Here is a 13,819-nt window from a genome sequence, read left to right as displayed (position 1 = left end):
TACGTAGGTTTTAGAAATCATCCATTCGATCTGAATCTCCAATGTCCCTTTCGTTATCCTCCTTATCTTCTGCAAGACATGGACAAGTCCTCTTCAACAACATCTTTTGCATAAGCTTTCAAATATATACAGTGTTGTAGATCTACCTTCAAGCTATTTAGGCTTTATAGAAGGGACTAGGCTCTGGTACCATGTTAAATTCTAGGATCGTTTCTGCAAATGTAGAATCATAGCAATTGTTATTGATGATGTCCAAATGCAGATTTGGATATCATATAAATATGAGAGGAGACATGTCTCTATGGTGGAATCATCATTTAAATAATATTGTATTAATATGAATAATAATAATATGTATAACAATATATATATATATATATATATATATATATTATATACAATAATATATATTATTAACATGGCTAAGTATATATACAAAAAAATGATTACCGATAACAATAATGTATATCAGATTGAGTCAATCCAACTAAAGCTACAACTTTAACAGAAGATTGAAGCGTTGAGGAATAACACTCATCTAAGAGAGCAACAATCAACATTTAAAGAGCGACAATTAGTAGACTTGATATTTATAGGGTGATTGAGCAAGATTTAGTGCAATCCAAAAAAGGGAACAATACAATCTTCTTTCTAGCCAATACATGATCACATTCATCCTTAGTTTCACTTCCAACAACAAAGTATCGGAGGGATTGGAGAGGAATGTATGATAGGGCACTTGAAGCATTTGCCTTAACTAAGCCTTAGGGTATAATATAACACCCTTGTCCCACAAGTGGCAGGAAATCTTGTCCACCCAGCATGGCATGGCCAACTTAGAAGGGGAGCCCATGCCTGCTCTCCCAACTGTGTTTTCCTACAAACTCCTACATGATTGTTTTTCGGAGAATAAATAGATTAAACAAATAAATAAAGAATCTAGATCCCTATTTATCTAGATTGAAATATACAAGAGATAATGCATCAATAATCAAACATTAACTTCCCATTGTATACCACAATACATATTGAAACATTAGACCGCTGTTATTCTGAATGCAGATTACTTATTCCAGATTTGATATGCCCTGCCTTGATGCATTGGTCCTTCCTTATATATTTTAATGATAAGGAGACACACCCTTCACCCTGCAAAAAACGCCTCTTTTTAAAGTTAATCACTGCTTATTAATCCTTCTATTACACACTTGGGAGCTAATTACATTAGTTGCTAGCTTTATTAAATCACACCTTTAACTAGTTTATAAATGCTGCTTCTTGAATACCTGTCTTTTGTCATTATTCAAACAGGCTGGTCCATAACAAGAAGTGTATTGTTGTTTATACAAGCTAATTCTAGTTGCTGCCCCTTATCACATAAATCATTTTATATGTGTTGACAAATGCTGTTCTTTCTAATATCAACTGTCCCTTGGTAACTATAATTGTGGTCTTATCATATCTGCATTTTAGTTTAGACATTTCTCAAAGTGTAGGTCCTCCTTTATAACCCCCAACAGAATCGTAGAATCATATCCTTTACTAAGAATATCTCCTATCATAAAGAGGCATCCATTCTAAATGAATTGCTTTTTCTCTCTTGATTCCATATTTGACTTCTATCTTTTTTTCTTTCTCGTCCTCTACCCATATGAGAATCTGCCTTATATGGCCTTAAAAAGTAGGTGTCGGGTGTCCCTTCATAAGATGTGGCTGCCTGGAAGCAATGTGATTAAGGCCTGTTTATTATTCGTTTTCAAATTAACATTCACTTGTTTATGAATTGTTTAAGATTAACATCTCTATGCTCAACAATCTGCAAATCACATGAAGAACTTTGTTCAAAGGAAAATAATATCATGGAATATTTAAGTCCTTTGTGTATTTGTTGACTTCAACCTTAGAGAAAATTGTGAAGTTTTATCATGAAACTATATATATATATATATATATATATATATATATATATATATATATATATATATATATATATATCACTGAATCCATTGTTTAATGTTGTTTACTAATTGTTGTGCATTACAGACCTAGAACATGCATTTTTATGTCATTTGCTGGTAACACATGAGTGCTGGGTTGGCTTTGGGTTGATTTGGGTTCTTTGTGGAAGATATGGTGAATATTTTAGATTGCAACAAGGTGCCATCTTACTATAACAAACCTATGTCATGATCGGAACTGTATAATAGACTTATTAATACAGTCCACTTAATATGAGTTGGAGGTGTAGTTTCAGAATTAAATGATAGTAGTGTGTTTCAATATGGAAGGTGGGTTGATGTTTTTGTTGCTATTGACAGTGAATTCTAAATGATGTTCTTGGATGTATTTTAAATTTTTATGTTATTATTTTAATAGTACATGCATATTGACAATAATTTGAAATTATGAATGCATATTGAGCATTGAGTTTGACTATTGAAATATTGTACGTTAAAGTTCTATGATGTTTAAAATGACATTCTTTATCAATGTTTTCATATGAATGTAATGTATATACTATATATGCAAATTTCCCTATATATTTTAAATTCCCTATATCTATATAGCCATCCCCTTGCCGTACCCAAACTTGGCGAAAAGAATTGCCCTCACAAAAACTCATTCCCCTATCCCCTGCTATCCCCATCTTGGAAACTTGGGGTTACACTGATTTTGTTGTTGTTGCCCAAGTGAAGATTTAAAAGCAATATTCATATCTCAGTTCAAATCTTTATCTCAGTTTTTATGTTCTGTAATTTTCACTATAATGTGTTGGATGGATTGAAATCAATTGCATGCAAATTATTGTTTGAATCTCTGTGGTAAAAATCTGGAATTAATATCCCAGGGGGATATTTGACAGTTCCACCTTCCTTTGTCCTATTTGTGAATACAAATCTTTTCCATCAAATTACACCACACCTAGCCGATAGAACTGATTACAACTAATAACATTTTTAAGATGCAAAAAATAAATAAATGAACTTTTGGACAACTTTATGACAACTTCGTAACTTATAACCCTTAGCCCACAAGCATGGAAGTGTAAAATTAAGACCCACATGGTCTACATGGTCTTCGAAGACATTACTTTGCATAAACCAACCCAAAACTAAGATTGAGGAATAGATTCCAATTCTTTACAAGTCAAAGTTGCCTTATGAAATATAAATTGGTTTTGGTGGGAAACTCCAAGTTTGAATTCCTAGACCTATTCACCTAACCTACCGAAATGGATCTTAATGACCCCCTATACCTACATCAATCCGAAAACATGGACCTTAACAATGAATTGAATACAAAATGCATCAAGTACAGACACTCCTGCATCACATGCGCTTTCTATATATATATGTGTGTGTGTGTGTGTGTTGAGAGGTCGAATCATACTTAGGGTGTTTGAGTGTATTGGTTGAGGGACTGTGAATTAAAATTTGTGGTGGAATTTTTTGACTATCTTACAGATATCTCCAGGGTCACTGTTGTGGATTTGTTTGTAGAGATCTCAGAACCCAGTGACACAAATAAATTGCATTCAGTTTGAGCAGAGCTGTACAACAGGTGATTTGGTGCTGAACATTGTATAACTGAGTTCTTGAAACATTATTAATAAACAAATTTCCTTCTGTTAAAATGCTTCTAGATCAATATTATAACTGCAGCATTGATAATTATATAGCAAATAATAATTATTAAGATTCCTTTAGATCTATTAAATGTTCCTAGATGAATATTATAATTGTAGCATTGATAATTATATAGAAAATAATAATTAATAATATTCCTTTAGATCTATTAAAATGCTCCTATATGAATATTAACTTGCAGAATTGACAATTATATAGCAATTAATAATATTCACTTGTTTAGAAGTAATAAATTGTTGAGACAATTAAAACTGGGTAGATATTATAAAATATTTAATACAGGATATTACATCATAATCCATCTATTCATGAAGATGAAATGTTATAACGTAGTTACAGGAATAAAGGAAATAGACACATACTTGACACCCATTGCACTATCAGACTCATTATAAGGTAGGCTGACACAAAGGAACAGTGAAAGTACTCTGCCGTTATTATTGCTTCAATGGATACATTTGAAAGGATCATTTTGACACTTGGACTTGTCTGATGGGCTTGAAGTGAAAAATTTAAGCCAAGAACTTGATATGGAAAATAATTTCTTTCTTTCGCTTGTTTGTATTTAATCAAGTAGGAGGGTTGTTGACTAGTTTATTGATTACAAATTCTGAAATAATGAGTAGTTATTTCTTGTGTTTGATCTTTTTGTCTCTCCTGAAGTTCAAATATTTGTTGGCAGATTTTTCAGTTGCAACAATTTGGTGACTACCCTGCTTGAAGATGTATTCTTTGTATTTTGTTATGCTAGATTTTTTTGGAGAGATTTGGCTTCAAACCTGTAACTTTCCTATATCTAGCATATTGGTGCTGTTTTTTTAAATCTTTCCTATGACAGGGTGCGATAGACTGAATATGTAATATATGCATCAGGACTCTTGCTATAAAATTCTCCAAAAACAACGAGCATGCTTATCCATATTTACAGTGCTTCCAAATAAAATTGCAAGGAATCCATGCAAATGTTTCAATATTCAAGCTTTATTCTTTCTAGTTGTGCTAAACTTGGCAAAAGTGCAAAAATATTAGAATTTACATCCGAAAGCAATAGTTACAAAAGCAATTATTTGTCATTGGATACGTTAGGATGTTAGGGAAAATAAATAGTAACAAAAGTATGTAATGATTAATAAATAGGCACATCAGTATGTTCTTTCACATAAGCTGTGAATTTTCCACTTTCTCATGCGATAAAAAGTGACAACATGAGAAACACAGTATGTTCACATTCATAAGAAGTTATAGAATATGCAATTTTTTTTTTTTGATCGTTAAATGGCCGAAGCCTTTGATTATGTTAATTTAATAAAAATAAAAATACAACAGAGTATCTCCGTTCAAACGGGCATTGGTACGAAAGAACGGAGAAGAAAACCTCCAGTCCTGCCCAGGACCATAGTCCTTTATTATTACATTATTAAAAGGGGCATAGCCCAGTTACGAATTCCCAATTTTTGTTGTTGAGTGCAATTTAAATGAATGATTCCTTTTGTGAATTATACAAGCTCCAATGATTTTTATAACGATCATTTGATCTCTTCAGTGTCTGAGATGAGAGTGACTGCTTAGAACAGATCTATATATACTTTCTAGTTGACTCTTTGTTTGCAATCCTGGATGGAATGATAACACCTAGCTAACCTGCTGATCAGTAATGCAACTCAAAATGAATGTTAGTACTATTAATTAACCTCTATTTAGATATCCCTGAATTCCTGGCTGGAGATTCTTATGTTTCTTTCCTTTAACATTATGTCAAAGATTACTGATCAGTAGTACATTTAAGAATGCTCTTACTTAAATTCTAACATAATATCCACCTATATTACAAACTTGATCCTAACAATGTTGATTTGTTTAAGATTTTATCAGTTAATCCAAATCCCTAATTTTTTATTTAAAATCTTTATACTTAAGATCTAAGGCTGTGGCTTCAATTTGATGATCAATAGTTTCCTACTGGCGAATATAATCCTGCCCTTACATGTCAATTTAATACCAGATCAATTAGCATATTATGAATGTGAATACTTTAGAATTGAGTCTGTAGTATCCTATACTAACAGAAACAGACTCAGCATGGGCAGGACAATATACACTGTAAATACCTAGTCGATATAAATAGAAAACTAAAACTCATACGAAGGATCCAGAAGCAACTAGATTGTTTGCCATTATCGCTTGATGCCAGCTAGATGACACTGAATAAATCTGTAATAAGATTTAGCTTGGTGTCACATAATGATGATAAGAGCATGGGAGACATAAAGCCTTGAACGTATTAATAAACCTATGCCTCTGAGCAATAAATTAGGAATACAGATTAATAGATATGATTTACTAATTCTTAATTCATACATAGAGAATCTTTTCTAGATGTTCGAGTTATTATCCAACTGTTTTAATTTTTTAAAAACCTTTCTTTTTTGATTAATTATTTTCAGATTGCCTCTGATTCTTTCAAATTCTTGATTAGTGGCTATAAATTTTCTCCCACTATCCCTATGATAAATATGCAGGTCAAATAGAACATGCAAATATTACGTCATTAGTTCTAAAAGCATTCAAAACATTTGTCTTCCATGAAATTAAATGGAAATTAATCGTCCTTGTCAATTTGGCACTGCAGGGCTAATGTCTTAAGATATTTGTCAGAGTTGAACATATCTTCAGTAGTCCAATATAGCTCTATAATTTGAATTAAGCTAATTTCAAATTGATTAAAATTTAAAGTATATCTTCTTCAGGAACTTCGTGAGTTCTTGAACGATCTGCAAAATTGGGAACAATCTATAAAAGAAAGAGATAAGAAGTTGAAGTGTCAGGCTCATGAGGAGGAGAAGCCAGTAAGTTTTTAAATTTATTTGTCAATTTATTAATCATATCAGAGATGAGCATAGGTATTAGTGCTGTCACATTATTATTCTTTTGTTAAAATCTTGTTTCTGATCATTGTTCTCATCATTGTTCTCAGAATAGTTTAACTTTGCTTCTGGTTTGTTTTTAATGCTTTACTTGGGATGTAATTGTTTACTCAAATACATTCAAGCTAGCATTTTTTTGGTAGTCTCATTTAAGTAAACTGTATAGCACATTTAGTAGTAGTTAATGCTAGAGTAACTTTAGTTATACAAAAAAATATAAGTTCTGTAATTGTCTGAGTTGGCGTCAAAAGAAGAATTGAGATCGAGCAATCTTCTTGCTGATTTGAATAAATTTGATAGAATCCAGTTAATTTTCCTGCTAAAATATAAGCCAAATGTATATATCTACAAAATGCAAAACATATCTGTACAAATTTTCAAAAACTTAAATATGTATGTTTATTGAACACAGATTGACACCAGAAAATGTTAGAATTTTGAGGACATACTTTTATCTGTTTGAGTTATTCAATTGTATTGTTTGTTTCTTGTTTTAGACAAACTTCTATCAAATTCGGTGAAATAAATATCTATTGGTGGTTTTAGGATTTGTTTTTTGAAATTGATTATGTATGTTCAAGGTTGCAAGGAGGCATGCCTCAGGGACTGCGGTTCCCATAGTGAAAATTTGTGCAAAGATGTCTTTGCCGGCAAGATGTTTCTTTCCGTTTTGTATTTTTTTGCCTTGCAGCTCAAAAGTCTGCTGTAGACCTGCAAAGCCTTCCTAAATTCTGTCAGACAGACCCAACACCAATTTTGCTATTTATATGGTGAATTTGCAAAAATGTTCCAGGACCCAGGTTGAATTTGGCCAAAAATAGATTTTTTTAACTGTGTATTGTAGTCAATTCGATCCTCCAGCCCTAGAATAGATCACTAAAAAGGCCAGAAAGGTAAAACATATGTCATTTCTGCATTTGTGAATGAAAAAGAAAACTTCTTGCCTCCATTGTCAAACTTTCTTGTTTGGTTGCCATTGTTCAAGCAGTGTGGAATGGTGATTATTGCGTAGTCTAAGCTGCTTTGTGATTCCTACATGGGTGCAAGTGTGGAGATCACCTTAAAGACATTGAAGAGGCGGATTATTAATGTTGACATTATTGTTATTGAACTGAAACATTGATATGGTGGTGTATTTTGGCATTTTTCTATGTCATTTGGACTACAACACTAATATCTATGGTGATGCATTTTGTTTTGTTGCTTTACTATTAACATAGTGGTGTATGAACTTATTTGCTGCTGCGTATACATACATACATACATACATACATACATACATATATATATATATATACACACACACCATATGCTTTTGTATGGACAAATTTAAAACAAATTCAAATCCACCCCCAAAATTTTTGAGTGAATTTTGAACTTGAATCTCAAATCTGAATCCAAACTCGAACCAGGGCCGACAACTTAGGAAAAAAATGAACTAAAAACCTCAAAATGCATCATGTGAAGTTTTGCAATGTATTCTAGGAGACTCAATGTTGTGCAGGAACAAACACGTGATGACATTTAGGTTTGGAAGAGTCTGGAAGCATATGGATGTCATAGAAGGGCAGATGCAGGACAAATTTGAAGTCTAGATGCCAAAAGGGACAAATTTTGAGGAAAGTGATGAAGATCCTTCTTGAAGAGAGCAGGCGAGCCAATTTGATAAGAGGATTGATATTACTTGCATAGGGAATGACACCATCATTGTGTGCAGGTCATTCATTTTCTTATCTTAGAGTACTTGGGATCAGTTGAGACCATCCTTGGTAGGTATAGAAAGAGACTAATATGCTGTGAGTAGCTTCAACTAAACAATTTATTGAACAGTCAACTAACACATAATTTCATTCATCAATGAATCCACATAAAGGTCGAAGAGTAGTTGAATGCATATCTATATTCACAATCAAACAGGTGTTTGTTTATCAAATATTGACACCAAAAAGTATATAAGAGAACAAAAACATAGCTAAAGATAAAAGGGAATCATACATTCTCCCTAAGGTGATCAGACCATTGTATGGACAAGAACTTGAAGAAAATTGCATGATATTGGGTCTATTTTAGAGATTTTTGCAGACAATTAGCCACCACAAACGATCCATCCTCACCAGAAAAATGCCCCTTGGATAATTGGACATTTGGAGCTATTGCAAGATCATGTGTTTATTATCAATAAAAAAACAATAAAATTCAAAATAAGCTTTTTGATAAACTGTTCCTAGATGTCATTACAAATTGCTTTTGTGTGGTATATGTGATGGAGCATTAATTTTAGTCTCCATTTTTTATTGTGAAGAGTGAGCAAAGGTGGAGAGCTAGTGTGAACATCTGAAATATAGCAGCAATATTGTACCACTGAAAATAAAATGCAAGATGGGACTGGAATAATATGTAGCAGATCTTGTCTTTTCCTATCGTATGCATAGAATAGATATGTTGCAAGGTGAGAAACTTTGAAGCAAATGCACTCAGCAGATATAAAGAGATCTTCTGCAACCTTTACCAGTATCATCCCTGTGTGTAGATGTGAAAGCAGGAATTGCATGAATTGTTAAAAATAAATGACCTCAACAGATGTGCGATTGAAGATGCATACTAACTATTTGACAGAATGACTTAAAGAAATCCCACTGTGAACTATTTGGCTATAAATGTGATTAAAAGGATGTTTTCCATCAAATACTAGAAATATGAACTACCTCACAGACAGGTACGCAAAGAGTTGCATCTGCACTTACTGAGTTCTGATTTCAAGAAGCATGTTGATGGTTTGGACTTGATACAAGATGCAATATATTCTCATATCAAGGAGATGATAGAACTAGTAGATATTCTCTTAAAATGGACTGTTCATTGGTTCTGGCACAATATTGAGCAAGTATGTAAAAAGATGAAGGAGCAAACAAAACTTATTGTCCACCACCAAAGCTCTTTACATATATATTGGAAGACCTGTGTTCAGAGAACAGTTGCTCGAAAATTGAATGTGTAGATCATATAGGATTTGTGATTGATCACTATGGAGTTGAGATAGCTCGCCCATCAAAGGCCTTACAGATTATTGCCGGATTGACATCAGAAAGGGATGGAATGCAAATCTGGATATATAAAGGAAGAACCAGACAAATACTTACGCTGAGAGTATGTAAAATGATATGGAAGTTTGAGGATCAGAAATAAAGAAAAAATGTAATAGCATGTGATTAAGACAGAGATAATCAACAGTAAAGTAAACTAATTGCAGGCACTACTGCTAGTGCAAACAACTCCAGAGAATAATGGAGAATACACCTTGGAATCTGCATAAAACATCTGGCATAAATAAAGCCTGGCATAAATAAAGCCTTCATTGTTCATGCAGGAAAGTTTTCAAACGGAGATGGTGAGAGGAGAGCTAAGTAATAGAAAGCATGTGAGAAAAACGGGGGTCTTCAATTGAAGTTCATGCATTAGATTTGATTCAGATAAATACTGTGGCAGTTATCATTGAAACCCTAGCAGACAAGACAACATATCATAGTCTGAAACATATCGCTGAAGGTGAATATTGAAATCGCTGACACAAGGTATCGAACTTTGAATGTATCGCTAGGATATGCTGGAAGGAGGAACGGTATACGCTCCATGATACTTTCATGTAGAATATAAAATCCCAAAGGTGTCTATTGAAGCTATAATTATTGGGATGATGAAGATGCCTGAGTGAACATTAAGTGGCGTTTGAGCATTAAACAAGTTCTATATGTTATTTAGAAGAACAAATTGCAATATGCTATGTAATGAAACTTGTAATTAAAAAGTGCGATTACTAGGAATACAAATTATAAGATATAATATTTAAAAGAAAAGTCATGTAACACCCCGCCAAGGGATTGAAACGAGCTAACCTAAAGTTTCACTAAGTTTGCCAAAAAATTTTGTTTTTAAAGATAACATATAACAACAGTGGAAGCAATAACATACACTCATACATAAGCAACACAAAAACAGATTACATTCCTTAAGGATCTCATGACGTTGAATCACATTTAAGTTTAATTAATACTAAAACCAATATATACAACACATCCACATTTGAGATTAACTACAAGTTCAAATCCATTTAAATAATATACAATTTTCCCGAATGTCACTTGGCAATAGTCAGAATGCACAATCATCCACTGTAAGGTCACATGGTATGAAAGGCTAAAAGAATATACATCATAAAATAGATTACATCATCTCTTTAAGATCCATGAAATAAAATACATACAATAGGTATAACCATCCATCATAGTACACAAAGAACAGAATGAAAGAAAGTACAGAGCAAGGAACTCCAACTACGGCATAGAACTGTCGGATCTCAATGGTAAAAGTAACAAGCACTACCACCCGACCTCGTGAAACCCAAAAAGGTCCACTCTCGAACTCTAAAGTCAAATCCAACATCTAGGTCAAAGAAATCCTGAAAGCAATCTAACTCAAAGGTACCAAGACACAAGTAACATCTAAACCCAAAGGCAACAATGACTAGTAGGATATCTACTATGTAAGTGGGCAGATGTCATTGCATGAGTCAACTCTAAGGTTACCTTTGTAGCTTGACTGGACTCGGGCCCCATAGTGACTCTATGCGGCACTAGTATCCTTTCGTACTGACAAGGTATACTAACGAAGCAAGGTTGCAACCAAGCATCCTCTCTACTCCCATCCTAGTCTGTACTAGCACTTGAGGCATGGGAAAGGAAAACAATGACTCTTTTTAATCATTTTACTCTCATTTAATGTAATGTTATCACTTATTTAAACAACCTACAATGGGTTACTCAGGGAGCTTCTTTGGGTTCCGACCTCCATTGCAAGCCACTTCTCGACATTACATACAAATAACCTACCCTAAGCTCAGTAAAGCAAAAAGATCTCAAAAGACCACACACCATACATCAGTTCTTAAACAAGCTACTGACAAGTCTTGAAATCACTAGTCAAAGTACAAGCATCACTAATACGATCATCCTAACAAGACTGATCCAAGCTAATAAAGCTTAGTGTAACTTGTGTCCAAAAGTTATTACTGGAAGTTTAACAAGGGTCATCGATCACTTGCTTGGTATTATGGCATGTAAAGGTGGAGGTGTTACTGCATGTTTAGGTGTGACCCAAGAACTTAGAGCAATTTTAGAGAAAGAGCATTCATCTTCTATTGTTGAAAAGATGAAGGCACAAAAGAAACAAAGAATTGAAGAAGATGTCTCTAGATTCACATCTACTATACCTTCATCTTCATGTCTACTTCAGGTTGTATTGGCAACAAAAGGGAGTGGATCTCTGAATAGCTTTTGGAAACCATGTGAGAAACAACAAGTTGATGAATGACTAGTTGATTTATTTTATACTAGTTCAATTCCATTCAATGTGGCTAGAAATCCACTTTTCCGTGTTGTATTTCAAAATGCTAGAGAGTATGGCAAAGGGTATATACCTCCTTCTGAGGCTTTGAGAACAAATCTCTTAGAGAGGTCAAAAGATAGAGTGTGATAAATTTGCTGTGGTCAAAGCCTCTTGGAAGGCAACAAGGTGCATGATATTGAGCGATGGATGGTCGGATATATGTCAAAGACTATTGATTAATGTTTTAGTGGCTTGTCCTGAAGGTTATTGACACTATGAATCATAAAATAAATAATGAATATTTATTTCAGATATTAGAGGAAGCAATTCTTGAAGTAGGGGTTGCAAATGTGGTTCAAGTGGTTACTGACAGTGCAGAAAATTGTGTGGGAGTTGGGAAGCTGATTGTAGAGAAGTACCCAAAAGTTTATTGGAGTCCATGTGCAACTCATTGTTTGGATTTGTTGCTTCATGATTTGGCAAAATTCCCTTGGATACATGAAGCAATTCATAGAGGAAGAGCAATTGCGAATTTCATACGAAATCATTGTCTCACATTGAGCCTTTACAAGCAACATGCATCTAGAGAGTTGTTGAGGCTTTGTGATACAAGATTTGCTTTATTTTATAGCACTTTGAAAAGAGTGGTTGAAGAGAAAACAACTTTAAGATCTATAATTTGTTCCAATGAGTGGAAAAATTCAACACTTTCAAAAAGTGGTAAGGGGAAGATCATAGAGCAAATTGTTTTAAATAGTAGCTTTTGGGAAAGTGGAGCAAAGGTCTTAAATATATCTTCACAACACTAGACTTTAGAAGACATAGCAGTACCAGATGCAGATGAGCCTGACTTTTTTGATGAGGAATTGGGTAGTGATATTGATGATGATGCTAGACCATCTGAGCCAAGTGCTCTTGATAACTTCGAGCTTTCTTGAAGTTATGAAGTCTTGACTTTTGATTGTACCTTCGCAATAAAAACATATCTTTGCAATTGTGATTTTACACGTTTCTTATGTTTTGTACTCAATAAATGTGTCATCAAGCTTATGAAGTTGTGAGATCTATTTAGCAATTTTTACTATTTTGATAATTTATGAGATATATTACATACTTTAGAAAATAATTAAAATTGTATAAGGCGAATTTAATTCGAATTTTTCTCCGAACTTTTATTCTTCTTGAACTTAATTTGAATTTTATAGTTGTCAAACTCGAATTCGAATTTCAGCCTTGTGACTTAGGCCACAAGTATGGTGACATGAATGTTTGAAACTCTTAGCTGCCCAATCTAAGCAATCTAGTTTGCAAACCAAAGCAAATAGTGCAGAGCACACTGAGAAGACAAAATTTTCCTATTACGCCTTTATAGCTAAAATACCAGCAGATCATAGGAAGTCATTTGCTTGGTCCATTGATTCAATGCCTCTTGTCATTTCACCCACCGCAAAGACTGGTTGACTGACTATCAGCTTTATTTAGATTCTGTTATTTTTGGTGGTGGAGAAGAGTACACCATTGTCGGCAAATGCAACATTCAGATTCAGTCTGCTAGGAGGAATCTCATTTTCCTTGATGTGTACTATGTTCCAGGGATGGAACTAAATCTACTCAGTCAATGAGTTGTTGCAACACTCTCCACAATTGGAAGTCACCTTCAGTTCACATCAGTGTACCATCACTGATAAGGCGACTCAGTCTTGTCATGTCCCCTCTTTTAGCTCAGTCTAGCAGAGACATGTGAGTCAACTTATTATGGTGTCTTGTAGGTTGACAGGGTTGGATAGAGACCCAGTATGGTTATTCAATGTTGGGGATTTGATGTTTTGGCAGTTACTGATCAGTTGGGAGACGTTCCTTGTTTAT

General features: G+C 33.8%; 1 protein-coding gene across 3 annotated transcripts in view; it reads left to right on the top strand.

Moving 5' to 3' along the window:
• TPR5 (Tetratricopeptide repeat (TPR)-like superfamily protein) overlaps positions 1 to 13,819 on the top strand; it is a 173,814-nt gene that overhangs the window by 24,087 nt on the left and 135,908 nt on the right. Inside the window, exons 2-3 of one of the 3 annotated variants that reach the window (XM_089803108.1) lie at positions 2,044 to 2,157; positions 6,395 to 6,493. In XM_089803108.1, coding sequence (XP_089659234.1) covers positions 2,131 to 2,157; positions 6,395 to 6,493 — 126 coding nt within the window. In that variant the 5' untranslated portion in view covers positions 2,044 to 2,130. Of the gene's footprint in view, positions 1 to 2,043; positions 2,158 to 3,464; positions 3,562 to 6,394; positions 6,494 to 13,819 lie in introns of all 3 variants that reach the window. The other 2 variants (XM_089803109.1, XM_089803107.1) reach the window with 2 other exon arrangements.

This window comes from Cupressus sempervirens, chromosome 10 (assembly GCF_028749045.1).
Source record: "Cupressus sempervirens isolate cs-2001-9-10 chromosome 10, ASM2874904v1, whole genome shotgun sequence".
Lineage (NCBI taxonomy): Eukaryota > Viridiplantae > Streptophyta > Pinopsida > Cupressales > Cupressaceae > Cupressus > Cupressus sempervirens.
This window is presented reverse-complemented; position numbering and strand designations above follow the sequence as displayed.